Source organism: Centroberyx gerrardi, chromosome 19 (genome assembly GCF_048128805.1).
Source record: "Centroberyx gerrardi isolate f3 chromosome 19, fCenGer3.hap1.cur.20231027, whole genome shotgun sequence".
In the NCBI taxonomy this organism is placed as follows: Eukaryota; Metazoa; Chordata; class Actinopteri; order Beryciformes; family Berycidae; genus Centroberyx; species Centroberyx gerrardi.
Window position 1 is genome coordinate 15,400,668 of NC_136015.1, and position 20,305 is coordinate 15,420,972.

Genomic DNA, 20,305 nt, shown 5'->3' on the forward strand with positions numbered 1-20,305 from the left:
AGAGACAGATGAAAAGACAGAAAGAGAGATGCAAGATGGTTATCCCTCAACAAACACTGAGTTTATCTAATGGAGAGAGACAGAAGAGAGAAAGACGGTCAGAGAACGAGCCGGAGAGCGCTCGTAGCCTGAAGCAGGGATGGAGTTCTTTGATCTGTCATATCATTTTTAGCTGCTGTAACATGGTAGATTCTGGTAGCTAGCAAACCAATATGAAATGGTTGACTTCTACAGCACCCTTGGACCTAACCTCCCCTGCTAATGTGAAAGAACCACGGCCTACTGCTAACTGAGATGGGTTTCTTCTGGGGTTAAAAAAGAACACACACAAATTCCTTCTATGGTGGAATGCAACAAAAATACTCTTATTACTGTAAGTGATTTTTTTTTATTAGTCCTTTTTCTTTGAGTTTTATTCTGAGATTTAAAAGTAGTGCAAAAAATGAATCCTGAGTAATTAATTCTGGACGTCCCACAACTGATAAGACATTTTGGTCTAATAATGACATATCAAACTGCATCTTGCATACATTTTGATATGCCAAAACCAGTGATCACTTACATTTTGACCAATTTGGAACATGCAGAACATCTCAATGATTTTCATTTTAGAGTAACTAACTACTTCAGCTAACAATTTTTATTCTATGTAACATATCTACACAGGATACGTTCCCTTACACCAACTTGAGTCAAATTTATTTTTATATTTACGCAACCTCCAATACAATGTATTCAAAACACCTGAAAAAAAGTGATACGACCCAAATGGCGCAGCTTCATGAATACTGATTTAGTCTTTATGTCAGTTTTCATAAGTTGTTCATGTTTATTTATGTCATTTGTGATATAAAAGTAGGATAGTATATATGTTTATTGTGACGACTTTCGGAAGTAAACTGCTCCTGGCAAATAGAATTGTGTGTGTGTGTGTGTGTGTGTGTGTGTGTGTGTGTGTGTATTTTAGTGTGTCTTGTACTTATGCATTCCATCTATTATTTAGTTGGACATATCTAATATCACTCCAGAGACATGATCACACACACACACACACACACACACACACACACACGCAGAAAAACATACAAACATACACAAATACATGCACACAAAAATGTGCACAAACACACAAACAGAAACCCACACAGAGCAACACACACAGAAAAACATACACACAAACACATACACAAAAGCATGCACAAAGAAACGCAGACACAAACACATGCAGAAAGAGAAAGAGAAAGAGAGAGAGAAACACAGACAGAAAGCCAATCTGTACATCTTTCTCTACAAATAGAGGTAGAGACAGAAAAGGAAAGGGGTGTAGGAAGAGAGAAGCTGTGTACCCACTGCGTAAATGAGTCACTGTTGCTGTGTCTCGGTGTTTATGTTATGTGACATACTGGAGGGAACCGTTCCACTGTCGTCCCACGTCAACGTAAGGCACTGACTGTTTCGGTGTTCAAACTGAATGACTCACACTAGTAGCATTCCTGTGTGGTTGTGTTCATATAATGAGGGAAGCGTGTCTCTCCCAGCCCACACAGTTGACTACTAAACTCCAGCGGGAGGCTGCGAGAGACTAACTAGACGTTGTTGATGGACAAAAACCACATACCTGCAAAATGTGCCTTTTCCAGGAACGAGGGAAAAAAAGAGCGCTTAGATCCTTACTGACAACCGTGAATTTAAACTCTATGAGAGGTTTTATAACAAGTTTCAAGAGCCGTGGTCAAAGGCCATGAGACTCACTTCACACATTGATTGCCACATATGTAAATATCAATTTAAGTGAGAAAAGTAGCATAGTTTATCCACAACAGCAGCTTAGTGCTTTTCAGAAAGTCCATTCTTGGCCCAGGGTTATCGTCTGTTTGAGGATACTAACTCAAAGGAAACGGCGCTGCACAGATCAGCCGCTGCCATTTCCGAGACAAAGACGACCAGAAAATACAACTGGGGATACATAGAAATGGCCAAAAAAAGGGCTCTGTAAAAGAATTAAAAAACAGCCAACCGTAGCAGAAAGCTGGTGTGCTGGTTCAAATAATGGAGGGAAAAGTTTCCCAAAGCTACAAATTCTCTAGATACCCACCTCCACTGCAGAGGCCAGCTCAGTGAGGCGAGAGAGACAGGGACTCACTGAAAATAATCACCTTGTGTGTTTTTTCTTTCCTTCTTTTTTGTCTTTCTTTTGTTATTTTTTTCTCTGCACTTCTATCCTCCCTTTCCTCCCTCTCTTTCCTTCCTATTTCCGCTCCTTCCCATCTCCTTTCCTCCTCCTCCCTCCAGCCGTTCCCACCTGTCCTCCCTCCCTCTCATCATCCCTTCCTCCATCGTTCTCTCCACCTCCCCCTCTCTCTCTTTGTCTCCCTCCCTTTAATCTGTATGTATTGCCAGCCAGTGTCTCCAGTCTTCCCTCCAGGGGCAGTGGGCCAGCTCTGTGGCTGATCATAGTGATCCTTCCCCGAGGAACAGTCTGTCTGACACCTGGGTGACTGCCCTGGAGGTATTGAACTGTCTGCGTGTGTGTGTGGGTGTGTGTGTCTGTGTCTGTGTGTGTGTGTGTGTGTGTGTGTGTGTGTGTGTCTGTCAAGGGGCTAATGGGCAGCTTGAGGGGATTACCAGCTTAGCCACTGGGATTACTGGAACCTTACACACACACACACTCAGTATGGGGAATATTACCAGACAGTGGAGTCATCCAAGGTGTATTGGTTGACCTGTTACACTGTCCTGGTTCTCATTAGCCTGGTATCCAACACAAGCAGGGTTAAGAAGATCTAGCCAGAACCAGGGCTAAGTGGATCTTACCAGAGCCGTGTGCAGCTCAATGGGTTTAGCTCACAGAATCAAAGGCTGTTTATTTGGAAATCTCTCGTCTAATTTGGAGTTCAGGAGTGCAAGAGGAGGCCTGGTGCATGCCTCACTGCCACTATCTAAAGCCACAAATGAATTCATATGAATATTAATTTCATCAGAATAAATTGGGAGCATGAACTAGACACACACTAAAAGCTGTAATGCACAGAGCAACTTTTTTGGGCACCTCTGATGTTGTAACATTGCCCAAAGAATCGCCTAAGTGTTGTTGCTTTAATCGCATAGGAACATCTTGCTGTTGCCAGGAAAACTCTGAATAGATTATGACCCTGAGCCTCACTTTGTTGGAAAGCATTACCTCTCACTGTGCACGTACAAACACGCGCGTGCACACACACACACATACACACACACACACAGACACAATTGCCTTGTTTATTGCCACACTCAGATTTGCAATGACAAGTTTAGGGTTTCACGAAGAGTGCCAACTGCCATAACAAGTGTTTGTGTGCGCCTGGCTCATATTATGTAAAGTCACCAATGAATATTTATGAATGGGAAACTACAGGTGCTCGTCCTTCCCAGTGAGTGGTTACTCTGCCAACAACTAGCTGAGAGTGAAGTTACAGAAAATGTGGAGCTAGCAGCGTTGTAAAGTATTAAAAAAGGTTAAAAATAAACCTTGGTCCCAGTTATGACTATTATTTTTAGCAACATCAGTCTTGAATGTTTTGGTGCAACCTTTATCAGAGCAACAATGATAAATTGGCAGATCGTTTACATGTAAAATTCTCTACTACCCATATCTAGGTGGTTAGCTGTTAAATATAATCCTACTTGGTGTTTAGCTCTTTAGGGAGCATTGGTTTGGTGTTACTTGGTACATTGACATGCCCACAATACCCCGGTTACTGTTAAAAATAAAATTATGGTGATTAAATTATGGTGATGGTGCTTAAAGTGTTTGCATGATTCAAAGTAACACAATTTACTACAGTATTTGCATGACCAAATAATTGTTAAGATTGAGGAGAAATCTAGGTATGTTAACCCAGTTATGCTTACAACATTTATGGCCTTAGCCTGATTAAGATAATCAGGCTGAGGGGTATACATGGTAATTGCTACAGTAGGAGTTTTGCCTTAATGAAGATCAGATAATTAGTATGCATTAAGACTTGCTCATTGTGACAGATGGGAGCAATCAATTGCAAATATAATGTAAAACCCTACCTTTTTTTTCTCTCTAGGCAGGTCGCAACAACCGCTCACAGAAAAAAAATCAATTAACTCCAGCCCCAGGTGTATTAAACACATACAGACATAATCTCAAAGGGCTACGGTGGCCACAATATGACACAAAGGACAGGAGCTCCAGAGACTCAAGAGAGAGTTATCATCGGGGGATTTGACTCCTGAATATTGTAATGCAGTGTTAACGTTATTGTAATGATTATAATTATAATCTGCACCAGGCTGAGCTGAAAAGAGCAGAGCTGGTTATCAGTACAGAATTAATGACATTTATAGAAAGAATGAGAGAGAGACACAGACAGAGAGAGAGGGAGATGTGTGAATTAATATCATGTGAAAAGAGACAGAGAAAAAGACAGAAGGGGTAGAGAGACAGACATGCAGAAACAGAGGAGAGAGATGAAATGAGTGAATTAAAGCCATTCAAAGAAGGGCAGCCTGAGACAGAAAGAGAGACTGAGACAGATTGTGGGAGAGAGAGAGAGAGAGAGAGAGAGAGAGAGAGAGAGAGAGAGATGATACCAGTGAATGAATATCAAGAGAGGAGTGGTAACCAACTAAAAGCTAAGTTCAGAGATACGGAGAGACAGTGAAAAAGAGGAAGGAAATGGGATAGATGGGTGAATGGATGTCATTTGAAGACAAGCAGCAGTAACAATGGACCAGCTAAATCCATCAGGGAATAATGACTCAATAGGCATGGAACAGTCTCTCTCTCTCTCTCTCTCTCTCTCTCTCTCTCTCTCTCTCTCTCTCTCTCTCTCTCTCTCTCTCTCATCCTCAGGATCTCTACAATCTCTCTCTCTCTCTCTGTCTGTCTCTTTCTCTCTCTCTCTCTCTCTCTGTCAGTGTCTCTACAATCTTTGTCACTGAATAGCTGGCAAAAAGCTGTGGTAAGAAATTGTATTTGGAAATGTATTAAGGAGGAAACTTTACTGCCACGTGCCCTTTTCTCAGGATTGCTTTCACCTTACATGGAAACGTTGCTTGCATTTCTTGAACGGCTGAAAACAGCTTAGTAAATTTCAATGGGCAGGCACACATTGTTTTCCTCCACAGTGTGCAAGGCTTATCTTTTATGAGCAAACAAAGTGAGTCCACACAACAATCTTGCTCCACCAGATTTTATTGCAGTAAACAACGTTTACCCCAAGTGGGACACCTGATGAAGACCAACTCTGTCAGAATGTTTTTACAGCAATAAAACTCGGTGAACCAAGAATATTGTGCGGACATACTTTGAATTTTGCCAGATAAAACTGTGTGTATCACTTTGGTTTATCCATTATAGTCTATGCACACCTTAATATATTCATTTTTCTAGAAGTAAAGAACATTTTCATGCATGACTAGTAAATATGTTGATTTACAGGGGCATATAAAACATATTCTGTATATTTTTGTTTTATTAATATTTATTGTTTAGCATATATTTGTAGTGATAAGAATTGCTTACTGTCTACAGTATGTCTTGTGCTGCACTGGTCCCTTGGTACTGGATGTTGTTCGTGTGTGTTTGAACCTCTGTATGTTTGTTTTCTCACCAATGTCACTAAGACAAATACTGTGCACTTACTGTATGCAGAAATAAAGTAATTCTGATTCTGAGGCTAGAAGATGTTGGTCTGAGCCTTATACACAGGAACATGAAGGGAAAAAAAGCCTTGAAGAAAGCCAGGGGTCTCTTTTTCTCTCTCTTCCTTCCTGCCTTTTTAACCTGAGCAAAGCTATTTGGATCTTCCAACACACACACACACACACCTCTCACCCCCTGTAGGGCAGAACTGATGCAGGAAGAGATGAAATACTACTACCTCAGGGGTAAACACACCTTGGTTCACACACACAGACACACACGCACACACACACACATACACACACACATATATATCTGCATACATACACCTCTTGCTTTCTCCGACATGTACACTCAATTCCACTCAGGAATATTGTCCCAACATCAAAGACCATATTTGCTTACTTTCACACCAATCACACACTGCTGTTTCTCATGGCCTTTGTGTGTGTGTGCGTGTGTTTGTGTGTGTGGTGTGTGTGTGTGTGTGTGTGTGTGTGTGTTTGTGTGTGTGTGTGTCTGTATCTTTCTCTTTCTGTGTGTATGTGCGAGTCTTTCTGTATGTGTGCATCTATGCGGCTCTGTGTATGTATTTTTATCTGCATGTATGTCTTTCTGTGTGAATGTTTCCTTAAGTGTATCTCTCTGTGTATACCTGCGTGTGTGTGTGTGTGTGTGTGTGTGTGTGTGTGTGGGGGGGGGTGACGGTGACCTAGCCAGGTGTAAAATTTGTGCTATAGAGGATTGCAGATACAAACTAGGTCAGGGGAGGAACAGGATAGCGGAGTAAACTGGCCAGGATATGGCAACCCAAAAGAAATAGAATGGCTTTAACAGATATCGCCTGGTGTAACATACAGTCCTTTGGTACGTGGCTGCCACAGATTTGAATTAATGTCATCATGGAAATGAGCATCTGAGAATCTTATGAGTATCGCTACTAGTTTCCATTTTACATCAGAGACCAACCAAAGCAAAAGCTGCTAGAATCACAACAGACTAACAAAAATACAAAGTAGATTTTGATGTCAGTACAAATACAGTATGCGGTTTTGATGCAATTCTATACTACATTTTTTTTTTTTTACCTGCTTAGTCTTAACTGTACACTTGGAGATTCAAATGATCCTGATTCTGGTCATTAAACTAGCTTTAAACTCTACACCAATCATACTTCTACGTCAACTAGTCTTTGGTCTGTTCTAATCTGCTGTTCTGTAATATGGTAAGTGATAAATACTATGGATAGATGGATGGATGGATGGATGGAGGGATGTAAGTAGATGGAAAGTGAGAGGGATAGAGTGACGGAATGATCACAGTGAGATTCTGTCTAGATTTATCGTCCTGTGTGTGTGTGTGTGTGTGTGTGTGTGTTTGTGTGTGTGTGTGTGTGTGTGTGTGTGTGTGTGTGTGTGTGCACGTGCATGACCAGTTCTTAGTTCAAGAGAAAGGGACATAACACACCTCATCTACACCACAAATCACTGTTTTCTTACACTAAAAAGTGAATCAAATGAACCCGTCCTGAATTGATTCACTGCCGTCGGACAGCCCGAAAGAACAGAGTTAGTTTAAGGAATCGGTCTTCACTACTCAACTACTATTCACAGGGCAAGGGTGTTTAGAGACCATGAGAACCCCTTTGCTTTAGATGATGATTTATTACATCAGATGTATAAGAAATGTTTGTAGTGTTTCCAGGCCATTTGCCCACTCTGGCAATAAACGAGGGCTTCTATCAAATAGCAGGTTATATTAGTTGACTGTATCAATAATGAATGAAATGTACTATTGCATATTAAGTGCGCTGCAATTCTTCTCTCGAGGGTGATTAGTGCAATAGATTGCATCAATATTACCATCATTGCAGCCCTGGGGAACAGTATTTGACATTGCAATGTTTGGTTTGGTGTTAAACATAAACTCAAATGTACCACACACTAAGTGCATGTGTGTTTAGGCTGAAAAAGCTGTGAATAATTATCATGAGCAACTGAATTCTACAGAAAACTTCAAATGAGTTTGAATGCATGAACACGTCCAAGGCGTTGCTTTAAGCTGTCAAGTCGTGCCAACAAATATCCCCACATTACGTGAATGGTGCATTAATTACAGCCACATTCACAAAGGATGGAGGACGAGTCATAGCAGAATGTGTCACGGAGGGAGAAAGAAAGATGCTAAGGAGGAGAAACATAATAGAGAAATCAATATTCATAATTTTGACTGTCATACTGGAGATGGACAATACGATTTGTTAATCGTTACATCCCTAGAGTGTATGTGTGTGTGTGTGTGTTAACTAAGACAAGGAGGGAGGGGGAGAGTCAAAGAAAAAGTTTATTATTAAGTTTGTAGTAGTCGTGACCAGTTATATGTGTGTGTGTGTGTGTGTGTGTGTGTGTGTGTGTGTGTGTGTGTACTATCTACTGTACACTGGTATACCGAATCCATAATTCAACAGAGAACGTGAGCAGAGCTAGATATATCTGATTTATCTGTGCTTTTTCATGTGGTGTGTTTATTTTTTACGCCTGCTGAAATTAATTAGCTTGGCATTCTTAAGTGTAGTCTGTTATACACTTGCCACATTATCAGAAAAAAATATGTTTTTTGCACTGGCACTTCCATTGGATGAAAAATGGCTTGCTAGTAATGGACATTCAGACCAATGGATAACAGTCCATTGGTCTAACCACAAGCTGAAGAGCTAGCTAAATAATGTGTGACAAATGGCCAGTGAAGACAATTAACAGACTAAAATTCAAAATGTCACTATGTCTGTTTAAGTGTCTGTTAGGATGAATTAAGCACGCCTCAGGTAGTAATTCAATTTAATTCAAAAAGATCACTTGCAAACACACTATCTCAGCCTCTCACTTTGCCTGTCTCTCTTTCTCTCGTTTTTCTCTCCGTCTCTCTTTGTTTCTCTGTCTTCACTGTTAATGTTTCCTAATGAAGTTTTGTAACAGTCATGGAAGAATAAGTCATTATGAATCCAACAAAGAACACAGTCATTTAGGCTCTGTCTCATTCGGAAGGTAGCTTCCTACTTCCTTGATACCTAACTAGGAGCTAGCAGCTAATAAGGTTCCTTGTTTGACTTGTAGGTAGCAGAAAGATAAATGGTTTGAGACAGACAGCCTTCCTTGGCAACGTCATGTGACTGCAGTTAACTTTACACTCCGCCAACAGCCAGTGTGATCAAACTTCTTTTTCAAAACAGGTTAAAAGAAATGATAAAAGTGTGCTGGCTAGCTTCGTGTATTTGTTGGCTATGAAAAATAAACCATGTTGGTTTTATATATACAGTGATCACTGTGCAACCAGTTAATTTATCAATCAGCTTTCAATAGGCTCTGCTGCAGTAATAATGTTATTGCTAGCTAACGTTAGTTAAACTACACCAGGACCTCCATTCGACCGGTAAAAGTAATTTCAGCGGCATTCCAGAAACAATTGACTGTACTAAAATATAAAGTAATATTATTCCCTATTGACAATTTTCACATAAAAAATGAATTGAAAATGTTCGTTATTTCTTATGGTCATACTTTTCAAACGGTCAAACTTTTTGTCGAAGCAGGGGCTTCCGTCTGCCATTAATTTTAGCAGATGTTGGGGAAGTGTCTTTCTTCTTGTTCGCTGATGTTGCGGTATTGTGGGATGTCCTATTCCACCTAAGGAACCACTATATGCTTCATTCAAAATCAGCCAAAACAAGGTAGCTTGAAAGGATGCTTCCTATATGTCCTACCTGAATGTATCCATCCTACCTACAAATGCTACCTAAGTAGAAAGCTTTCTTGGGTGTGAGACAGAGTCTTAGGTTATTTATGGATTTTTAATGTGTGAAGATGTTTCCTTAAATAATTTAAGTAATCTAAGTATTTAAAACAATAAGTCTGGAACAAGCCCTGCTAGTAATGGACATTCAAACTAAGCCAGAACACAAGCTGAAGAGCTAGTTACATAAAGTGACAAATGTCCAGTACAGAAAACAAAAACAGAAAAATTGTGTTCAGATATCACTACAGTGGTTTAAGGGCCTGTTAGGATACGTCAAGCACACCTCAGGTCATTCCAATATAATTCAAATAGATTTAATTACACACACAATCACACTCTGCCTCAGTCTCTCTCTCTCGCTTTCTGTTTTTCTCTGTCTTTTTCTTTGTTTCCCCATTGTGAACGTTTCCTAATGAAGGTAGGTTGGAACAGTCATAGAACAATAGTCATTATGAGATCAACAAAGAACACAATCATTTAGATTATTTATGAGTGAATGTTTCATTAAATAATTTAATCTGCGTAATTAAAACATTTTATCAATTTAATTAAAAAAATTCTCACTGGGAGAGCTGGAGTGGAAACTGTTTGTACGATTACATATTTATTAGCTCATGTTTCTTCCAGGTATTCCCAACTTTGCAACTGGGACACCACATGGGGTCCCCTGTTATCAAAATGAGGGCGCTTGAACAATTCCTAATCAAACTTGAAAGACAGCAATAATATATGGCCATACTTACAGAAGAAAATATATAAGTATTATTAATCATTTTTGGACTACACAGAAGCAACTGTGAAAGCCACAAAGCCTGTTTTGACCCAGTTTTCACCGACCACCTCGCAAGAGTAGACTGAAATATTGTTGTTAATCAAAGGTCCTATTCTAAAGTTTTTGTGTGTTTTAGATGTTGGGGTCACAAGGTGTGTGTGTGTGTATCCTGGCCCCACAAAGGTGAAGACAGAGAGCGATGTGGAATGAGAGCAGCTCAATTTATCATCTGTTTCTATTCTATTTGCTGAGTTTGTGTGTCCCAAAAAGAGGAATTGCTATCTTAGGCTCACACATAGCATTTTTTCCCCAAGCGGCCGCAAGGCGCACAAAAGGTGGCCGCTCCCGAAAAGCGCTGCAGCGGCGTTTTATTCGTCAGAGCGGAGTGCTTTCAAAAGTTGAGAAATGTTCAACTTTTCAGAAAAGCACCGGGTGACGTGAACCGCTTTTTCCCAGCCGACCAATCGCGATCACAGAGACGCTGGCCGTTTCCCATAGCAACAACAAATATGGAGAAAGTGAAAGTGCCGGTGGAGAAATTGGACGTTGTAATAAGTGAATTTCCGTTACCGCAACAGCGATCATAAAGGCAGTATGGATTATACTGGAAATATCTGGTAAGCCTTTGCTTGTTGCACAACACTGTTCTGTCTGCTAGAAGAGCTAACCAGCTGGTTAGTGAGCTAGCAGCTGCTCAGCTAACGTCAGGTGACGTTGCCATGAGCTGCTTTTTATTTCTCTTCACAAAAAGCGCTCCAGGCAGCGCTTTTTCCAATCAAAAAACGCTATGTGTGAACGCAGCCTTAGGATTCACAGGGAATCGAGCCTGAGATCTCACGGTTTCTAGCAGCAACAGTCAGATTATTTTCCCCTGACATTGCATGGTGTAATTTCAGTGATTTATTAGAGAGACAATCCTACACAGAGAGCACAAGACCTTTAGTTACATGCATGACACAAAGGAAAAAGAGACCAGACTGGTGTGTGTTTGTGTATGTAAGTGTGTGTGTGCACATGCATGTATGTATATGTGTGTGTCTATGTGCATGGGTGTGTATGATCCATGTTAATCACTCTCCCCTTAATTACCGTTTTCTTGTTAATGGATCTGACCTCTTAATCACCATTCTGCCCTGTGTCCGTGTGCATGCATGTGTGTTTGTGTGTGTGTGTGTGTGTGTGTGTGTGTATGTATGTGTGTGTGTATGTATGTGTGTGTGTGTGTGTGTGTGTGTGTGTGTGTGTCAGAGAGAGAACGAGACAGCAGAGGTAATTTGGCTTAACAAGCAGGGTGATTGTAACTATGCAGACCATAAATCTCTCTCACACGCACAGACATGGTCACACGCACAAACCTACGCACGTGTACACATGCACATGTGAGCGCGAACACACACACACACACACACACACACACACAGAGCATCATTTCCAGTTATCTCAGATAAGCAGGAAATCCTAATCAACCAATAAGAGCATGGAGGGCATCTTTCACTTTCTCTCTCCTATCTCTGTTTGATTCTCACTCGTCCACTCCTCTCTCTCCATGTGGAACCAGGGATCTCATAAAAAGTGGCAAAGTCTCATGGTCAACCTTTTCTCTTCATTTCTATTCTGTTCCACCCTGGTTTCATTAACACTCAATGGTAATTTGAACAGTAAAAGCCACTGGATAGTCAGAGGATGCTTGATTGGAGTGGTCGGATGATTAGAAACGATGCCTGTTGAACCAAACGAACGTGGTTCATTCCCCACGCCAGGAGAATTGCTTTTCAACAGCCAAGCATGTATCAAGAGGGCTCTTCCTTCATCGGTCCATGACCCAAATCTTTTTCCTCAACTGAACCAAAACAGATTTTCTAGCCCTAAGTCAGTAGTTGCGGCCTCACACACGCCTAATCTAATCGAAGAAACTCTTTCTCTGATCTCATCCCCAACCCCAACCACAGTGGTTGCTCCTAACTAACATTAACCATACAATAAAAAAAATAGAAATTGGCCTGAGTAACCAATAATGGAGGAGATTGTCCAGTGTGAGCTGCAGGAGAGGTCTATGCACAAGTTCATCTCAAAAGCATTCTACTAACACTAACCTTGAAGGATAACTTTCTCTGAATTTTGTTGCGATCCGAGCAGCACCATTTCACATAAGAAAGGGGATAAGAATACAAACTGCCACAAAATACTAATTATTGGCTGAAATTACTAATCACAACATCCCTTAGAAGACATCTCAATAGCCTCAGCTCAAGGTCAGCCAGTACTTGCTATTCATTGTTTGCACCCAGTGGTAATAAATGTGGGTGGAATTCTGCTGTATGTTTGCTTTTGCAAATTGAATTTCTTTTGGGACAATAAATATATTGTATGGTATTGTTTGGGAAGGTATGGTATGGTATGGAATGGAAGATCTTATAAAGGTACTAATTTCCACTTTTTGGCCAGTAAATTAAAAAAAGTCCAAAATGTTAATGGCCTGCCAGACTGACTGAAAAACAAGTTATTGTTTATAGTCAGCAGATTTAAATCTCATTAGACACCCCATGCAGAGAAATTAAATCCTAAACGCAAGCACTGCTTCTGTGTGAATAAACAAGAACTGGATGGCAAAAGACATTCTCATCTCAAAAACTCCTTAACCTTAGACTCAAATTGAAGCACTACTTACCTAGAGGGTAAATACAAAAGAGGGGACAGAGTGAGGAAGTGTGTGAACATACAAATATGAAAACAAGTGTAATAATCCACGTAACACTGGGTTGAGTAACCCGAACCGCCGCAAGATCGCCAGCTAAGTGCTGACGGAGAAGTTAGCACTTAGCTGTGTTAAAATCAAACACCACTAGACAGTAGTAGAGTAGAAGACGGTGCTGTGTGCTCTTGCATCATTAATTGAGTAGCTTAATAGTAATTTAAGAACAGGCTGAATGCAATGAAAGTCACAGGCAGAGACTATTTGCTCGATCAAATACAGTAATAAGCCCCAAAAAGACAAGTGTAGTACATGTAATAAGACAAGTTTTTGTCTGTGTATGCTGTTTATTGTTAGGATAGTTCAATGTACTTGTATTGCTACTCTTACTTAAAAAGGAAATCACAGTGGCACTGAGTAAGCCTCAGCATTACAGTAGGGCCGCAGCCTGTCATTATGCAAGGTCATTCATTCTACTACTATAGCATGGATCTGGAGAACCAAGCGCAGCGCCTCTTGTCTGTTTTTGTTCAAATAATCTTTTATGTCTTTGTCTCAATCTTTTATCTTTTCTGTCATTGTTTAATGTTATCATTCCAAAAACATGAATTCCTAACAAAATCTTCCCGTATAAGGCTGGGAATTGTTCATACCGGCTTGTGTCTAGGTTCGATGATCATTTAGACTCAGGAGCTTATTATGACTCCTTATTTATTGGCAATAACACACAGGTTTCATTAACACGAGTAGTTTTTCATAGCTCCAGCTTAAAGAAATAAATCAAAAAAGCCTACACATCAAAAGATTGCCTAATAATAAAACAATAGGCTACATGCCAGAATAGACGTTTTATATTAGTCAAGGAGTCTTGTGGGTTTTTGCACACAAATGAGCTCTAGTAAAAGTAGTCTAAATGAAATCAAATGGACTAAAATCAGTTTTTAGTCTTGTCTTCCTTTACAGCTTACTGCCAGTGCCTAACAGCCCATATGACTGTGTTGCCTTGTATTTGCCACTGCAAACTTTTTTTTATGTTTGTTTTTGATGCTGAGCTTTTGAACATTTTATATATTTTACAGATTATATTTTATAGATTAAATATATATATATATATTTGTATTTTTTCCCCTAGTGCTGGGGCAAGGTTGTTGAGATTGAGGTTGTAGTGACGGGCCCTTGATGTCTGGGGGCCACAGTGATCGCCCTACCTGGTCCTGAAGTTAGCAGGGTGGGGGTGTCCGTCGTACAAGGACAGGAAGTCGTATTCTTCTTCAATGGCGAACGACAGGAAGAGGAGCTGGATTCGACTTCCTTCCTCCCCGATGATGACCCAGGTGCAGTTCGCCCCGTTGGGGTAGCCGTAGGGGAAGCCTGGGGACTCTATACTGCCGTTTCGGCCTTTCAACGTGCCGCCACATGTATATATGAAACCTGAGTGAGAAAAGAGAGAGGGTTTTTCTTTTAGCATAGTTTGATTCATTCATGTATTCATTCATTCGAATCAGAAAATAAAATTGTAGCAAAGTTGCCCTGTTATATTGGAGAGAGGATGATAGAGAGATGGAGAAGGAGAACAGAGGAGGAAGGAGGGAAAGAGAGAGAGAGTTTGAGTTTTAAAATGTTTTGAGAGCAAAGACTTTTTCTCTCATTCTGGGTCCTGACCCATCGTTTTGGAACCATCGCAAGAGAGACGTAATTGAGACACAAGAGTGACACAATGGAGACACAGCACCAGTAGTGACAGAATACTAAAATAATGTGTGTGTGTGTGTGTGCATGTGTGAGAGAGAGAGATAGAGTGAGAGAGAGAGAGAGAGAGACACACACAAAGGGATAATTTGTGTGTGCGTGAGTGTGTATGTGCATATGTGTACGTTTCTATGCATGTGTACTCGGTGTGTGTACTCAGTGTATGTGTGTGTGTGTGCGTCTGTGTGTGCCTAATAGCGTGTGAGGTGTCAAGCTGTGTGATAGCTAGGCTTAGTTTGTGTATGACAGACGCTGATTAGCGACTTTAGAGCAAGCACATACACAGGCACTAGTAGTGACAGAAACACACACACACACACACACACAATTCCTCTGTCTCCCTCCAAACCCAGCAGTACTAATTGGTACAAGTAGTATAATTTTTACACATCATATTCCCAAATGGAGCAATCAATGCTTCCTATGGGTCCCTGGAGTGGCCAACACTGGTGGCTGACCATTCATGATCTCCTTTGAAGGTAACAGTTTTATACTAAAGTAAAATATTGCTTTGAATCAATAGCAGCAAATCGGCATGCATATAAATAAGTAGGCCAGCTTTGGTCTGATGCTTCCTGGTTCTTTGATGCTGATGTGTGATTACATATTAATGGAATGTATAGCTGGAGCCTAAAGTTTGAGATAGAAAGTTTCATAGCTCCACGTGACTCAGTCTGTGGTGCTGCTTGGGAAAGTCTCTTTTCACTTCAGAGGGCAGAGGCAGGGTCAGAGCAGCAGCCCTGGAGCTGGTAGGGATTCAGTGTCTTGCTCAAGGGCACTTCAGCAGGGCGGGTGCTTGGCGACATGGGTGCGTGAACCCAGGTCCCCTGACTCTATATCCATTAAGCCACCCTCCCACCCTGACTTGATAGGTGAAATCAATAAGGGACCCATAGCTTTCACCTGGATTCCCCTCCTGTGCCTCCACAAGATCAACTATTTTAGGAATTTGAGAAAAGCGGATTATTTCCTTACTCGTGCCGATGGATTTCTCACATGTCAAAATGTATTATGATGACAGGTGTGTGTTGATTGCGTATTTAACAATGACTTTGAACATGACTTAGCAATTTAGAACTAAGGACCATCTGTTTTAGAAATAGAGATATGCATCTCACACTCACAAAATACAGGCACTTTGCAATCTGACTCAATCTGCCTATTCCTTTGAAAGTAAGAGAGAGAGAGAGAGAGAGAGAGAGAGAGAGAGAGCGAGAAGGAGACAGAAAAAGAGTAAAACTGGACGGAATCTACCCTTCAGCCAATGACATAAATACAAACTCACTCTCACAGTCCCATGTACACGCAAGCAGAGCAGCTTAAAAGAAAGTTAATGATTTCTTTGGGGAGGGAGAGGATAAATACTACTACATCTTAATGAGCTAGGCTCTTCATTATGGCTGTGTGTGTGGGGGTGGCAGGCTGATAGGAGGAGGAGAAAAGAGAGACAGGAGGAGGAGGAGGAGGAGAGGAGTAGAGGCATTTTAACTAAATCAACTGCAACAGGTATTACGTTTCGCTCCACAATTCAGCTCCATGGCCGCTGTTAAGTAAATGGCGTATTCCAGGTGAGCCTCACCATGCTGCATATGTCAATATGGTGATGTTTTGGAAGGCACTGTTACTTTGCATAGGAGTGGGAGTCTGTAGAATTGCCTCTTAGTTTTATCCCTTGCACTACTTGTTACAGGCTGCTTGCAGTGTTGGTGATAAAGTAAAAGTGAAGCTAATTCGAATGCTGCTCTTATCCTAAATCTCTCTGGGTAAGAGCGTCTGCTAAATGCCTAAATTGTAAAATGTAAATGTAATTGATCTCCTTGGACTTTACGGTTCACATCAGGATCATTATCTCTCTGCCTTTGATCTTAATGATCCTTTTATATCAAACACACCACAGGTGTCAGATGAAAACCTTCAGTGTCCAGCAGTGAAGTTTTCAGATAGCATTTTTTGTGATGCTCTATTGATCCTCGATGGAGAAATTCAGCTCTTCACTTCCCCTCCTCCACAGGGAGGTCAGAGTGCAGAGTCAGCTGCAGAGCGGCAGCCCTGCAGGTGAGGATTCAGTGGCATCTTGCTCAAGGACACTTCAGCAGGGCAGATGCTTGCTGTCATAGGGGCTTGTTGAAGGATGGTGTGCCTTATCACTATGGCACACGGCTGCATTTTTGCATTGTAGATTCTGTTATCCAATGCAGTTGTATCTTAGGGTGCGATCACACCTACAGTTTGTTTTCTTTGGTCCAAACAATAGTTGAAAAGTTTACTTTGTTTGCATTTTTGTATATGGTTTGTTTAGGTTCACACTGCACAATTAGAATGGCACCACAGATTGCAGACAAAAGTTTAATGGACTCAGAAGTAGCTTGTTCATTGGACAGAGTTTTGGTAAGCTGTCATCCCATGAGATTAGTGAGTTTGGCAGCTGGGAAACGAGGGGAGTCCAAACAAATCCAACTCCAGTCCCTGTGACTTCAGCTAAGCATGATGGACTTGTTTGCACTCTTTGACGTTTTTCATATCATATAAGAACACACAAAGAAATAGTTGAATATGAGCATCAGTCCAGACTGGGGTTTGCCCTTAGTTCATTTTGTCATGGCTTTCCAAGCATGAGTAACTGCTGGCTTTCAGATGTCAACATCCATCCCCTCATACTCATAAAACCGTATGTTTTGGGCTTGTTTCCTGCAGTTGGTATGATGACGTTTGACCCGCATTTTCAGGCGGCCTCAGTGTGGTTATTTGGTGCACACCTGAGTTTGAATGGCATTGTTCTCATCTGTCCAAATGAACCGAACTAAAGGAATTGATTGAACTCCTCCAAACATGCTTGGTGTGAACGCACCCATAGTTAGTTTTGATGTGAGATGGGTTTCTAAGCCCTTTGGGTTCTTTCATCTCACTCGCACAGATTATTGATTGCATCTCTTGTTTGTTGTGGTTTTTATCATCATATTTTATCATATTTTATTTTTTATCACTTAACTTGCAAGAACGAAAACAAACTGTAAAACAGGTTTGATGCAGCAGCAGTCCGCTATTGGTGTATTAGTGCAAGTATAAACAGCAGTATTAAATTGGAAAATTGTTCTTATGTCATGTTTAAAGTCCTTGAACTTCTAGGTCTTAATTGATCTCCGCTGAGTGCAGAGCTCAAATCAGGACCATCATCACTCTGCCTTTCATCTTTATGAGTCTCGTTATTTACCATGGCAGCCAGGGCCACTGGGACAGCGGGCCGATCCTGCTGGATGCTTTTCCAACCAATTATCCACAACGGAACCCCAACCAAAAAGTGTGTGTGTGTGTGTTTGCGTCTCCACACGCATGTGTCTGTGTACGCCTGTGTGTGTGTGTGTGTGTGTGTGTGTGTGTGTGTTTGTCCAACCCTCATTTACCCAGACCATTCCAAAGCCATCACAGTGACAGGTATAATGACCAACGGCAGGCTGAGCTGCAATTAAGGCCCAGTATCTCTGTCCCTTCACAACCAATCAGAGCTGAGATGTGGAGGAACCGGGAGGGACAGACAGCAGAGCAGAGCCATATGAGAGACACACAGTGAAGCAGACAGACAGACACACACACACAAAACACAGACACACACACAGACATACATGACACACACAGACATACAGCTAAAAAGACACACAGGCACACACACAGACAGGCCTACACAAATGCAGACACACAACAACCACACACACAGACATAAAGACAAAGACACACAGATACACAAACAGATACATATACATATACACATACACGTCCACAAACACACTTATCACACGTTTGAGTGGTCTGAGAGAAAACAAAGGGCTGAAAATGCCAGCACCAGGCCAGCCTGCTTTCTTTCTACAAGACACTGCAGAAAAGGATTGTGCACAGCACAGCAAGAAAACAACCTATTGAACTGCCATTTTGGCCCACTCCAGAAAGGGAAGATCCATCTGGGTCCCAACGGGAATGAAATTTTATGATCAAAGTTAAGGGGGATTTATACTCCAGGAAGTAGTGGTTCATCTGAGGATAAGGAACATTCACAGATACTTGGCCGTCCTCAAAGTAATGACATAAAAACAAGTAAATGTTTGCAGTGCTATTATCCCAGTAAGACTGCAGTAGAACACGCAGAAAGAAAGTAGAGTAGAAAGAAACAGCACCAGCAAGTCGTCTAGTCTCACATTCAGTCTTAAAATTCAGTTTTCCATTAACCAAAAAAACATCGGCCAATTGGTTGAGATCATTCCACTTGTTTCTAATGCAGTTTCCTCTTTTTCAGGAATTTTCTAGAGACAAGTGACAGTATCTTGAAATAAGGCAAACGATTCCACAAGTATGAAGACAATGTCACTTGATTAAAACAAAATCCTGAAATTAGTTTATTTGCACTGGAAAAAACAAATGAAATTATCTCACACCATTGGCAGATTTTTCACTTGTTTGGAGAAAAATACGATTTTAAGACTGTATTACAAGATGGACATTTCTTTGCAGCGCAGGGAAACCTCCCACTGGCCTGAGGCGCTGTAATGGCTCCAACAACTGGTTGACTAAGCATAAGACTTTACTGTTGTCAGAGTGCGTGTTTCTTCTGATTAAGTGTTTGCCACCTCTTTTTCAATGTGTTGTCTCTGTACCATGCTGCACACGCAATTTTGGATTTTAAAGTTAGAAATAAATACAGTACTGGGGTACACACTCATTCCCTGCTTGTAGATTTCCATTCAAACATATTTTTTGATTGATGTGGAACCATTTTGTACTTTTGCTGTCACAATGTTAGTCATGTTGACTTTTACATATTTGTCTTTGTCTACTTTCAATAGACTGGTAATAAATGATAAGAGCTGAAAGCTTTGTAATGCTAACAGTAACAAAAAGACATTGGTGCCAGTACTAGCCAGTTAGCTCCAATCCCACAAGTCGTAACATCCATGCGGGAAAATGTGACTGTGTCCATGACAACGTTATCTGAACTTAACAGATTTGAGGAAGACTTATTCCAAATTAAGTTACTTCATTAAATTAAATAGCTTTGAGGATGCAGGGAGGGGGGGAGAGAGAGAGAGAGAGGGAGAGGGGGGCAGAGGGATATAGATGGAAAGTAGAATAAACAGTGAGAAAAAGACGGATTTCCCCTCGTTCATCATTGGGCTTGGAATGAAAGGATGATTTAAAACTCATCATTCAGATAGAATCGAGAAAGGGAGGGAGGGAGAGATAGAGAGAGAGAGTAAGACAGGGAGAAAGAGGAAGAAATAGAAAGAGACAGGGAGAGAGAAAGGAAGGCACAGGGAAGAGGGGTAGAGAGAGAGAGACAGAGAGAGAGAGAGGGAGAGAGAGAGACAGAGAGAGAGAGAGGGAGAGAGAGAGAGACAGAGAGAGAGAGAGAGGGAGAGAGAGAGAGAGAGAGAGGGAGGGAGACAGAGAGAGAGAGAGAGAGAGAGAGAGAAGGAGACAGCTAAAAGAGAGACTTCTAATTATGCTGACTACCAGACCGAAACTGACAGCCCTTCTCCACACACACACACACACACACACACACACACACACACACAGGCTCACAGAAGCACAGGGTCACAGAAAGGCAGACACACATGCACACATATATACACACACACACACATTCAGAGAGACA

General features: G+C 41.2%; 1 protein-coding gene across 1 annotated transcript in view; it reads right to left on the reverse strand.

Annotated features, from left to right (window-relative positions):
• Window positions 1-20,305, reverse strand: part of LOC139920124 (CUB and sushi domain-containing protein 3-like) — a 371,750-nt gene that overhangs the window by 277,724 nt on the left and 73,721 nt on the right. The window contains exon 2 of the mRNA XM_071910054.2: window positions 14,121-14,343. Within this exon, the coding sequence (XP_071766155.2) occupies window positions 14,121-14,343 (223 nt within the window). The remainder of the gene's footprint in view (window positions 1-14,120; window positions 14,344-20,305) is intronic.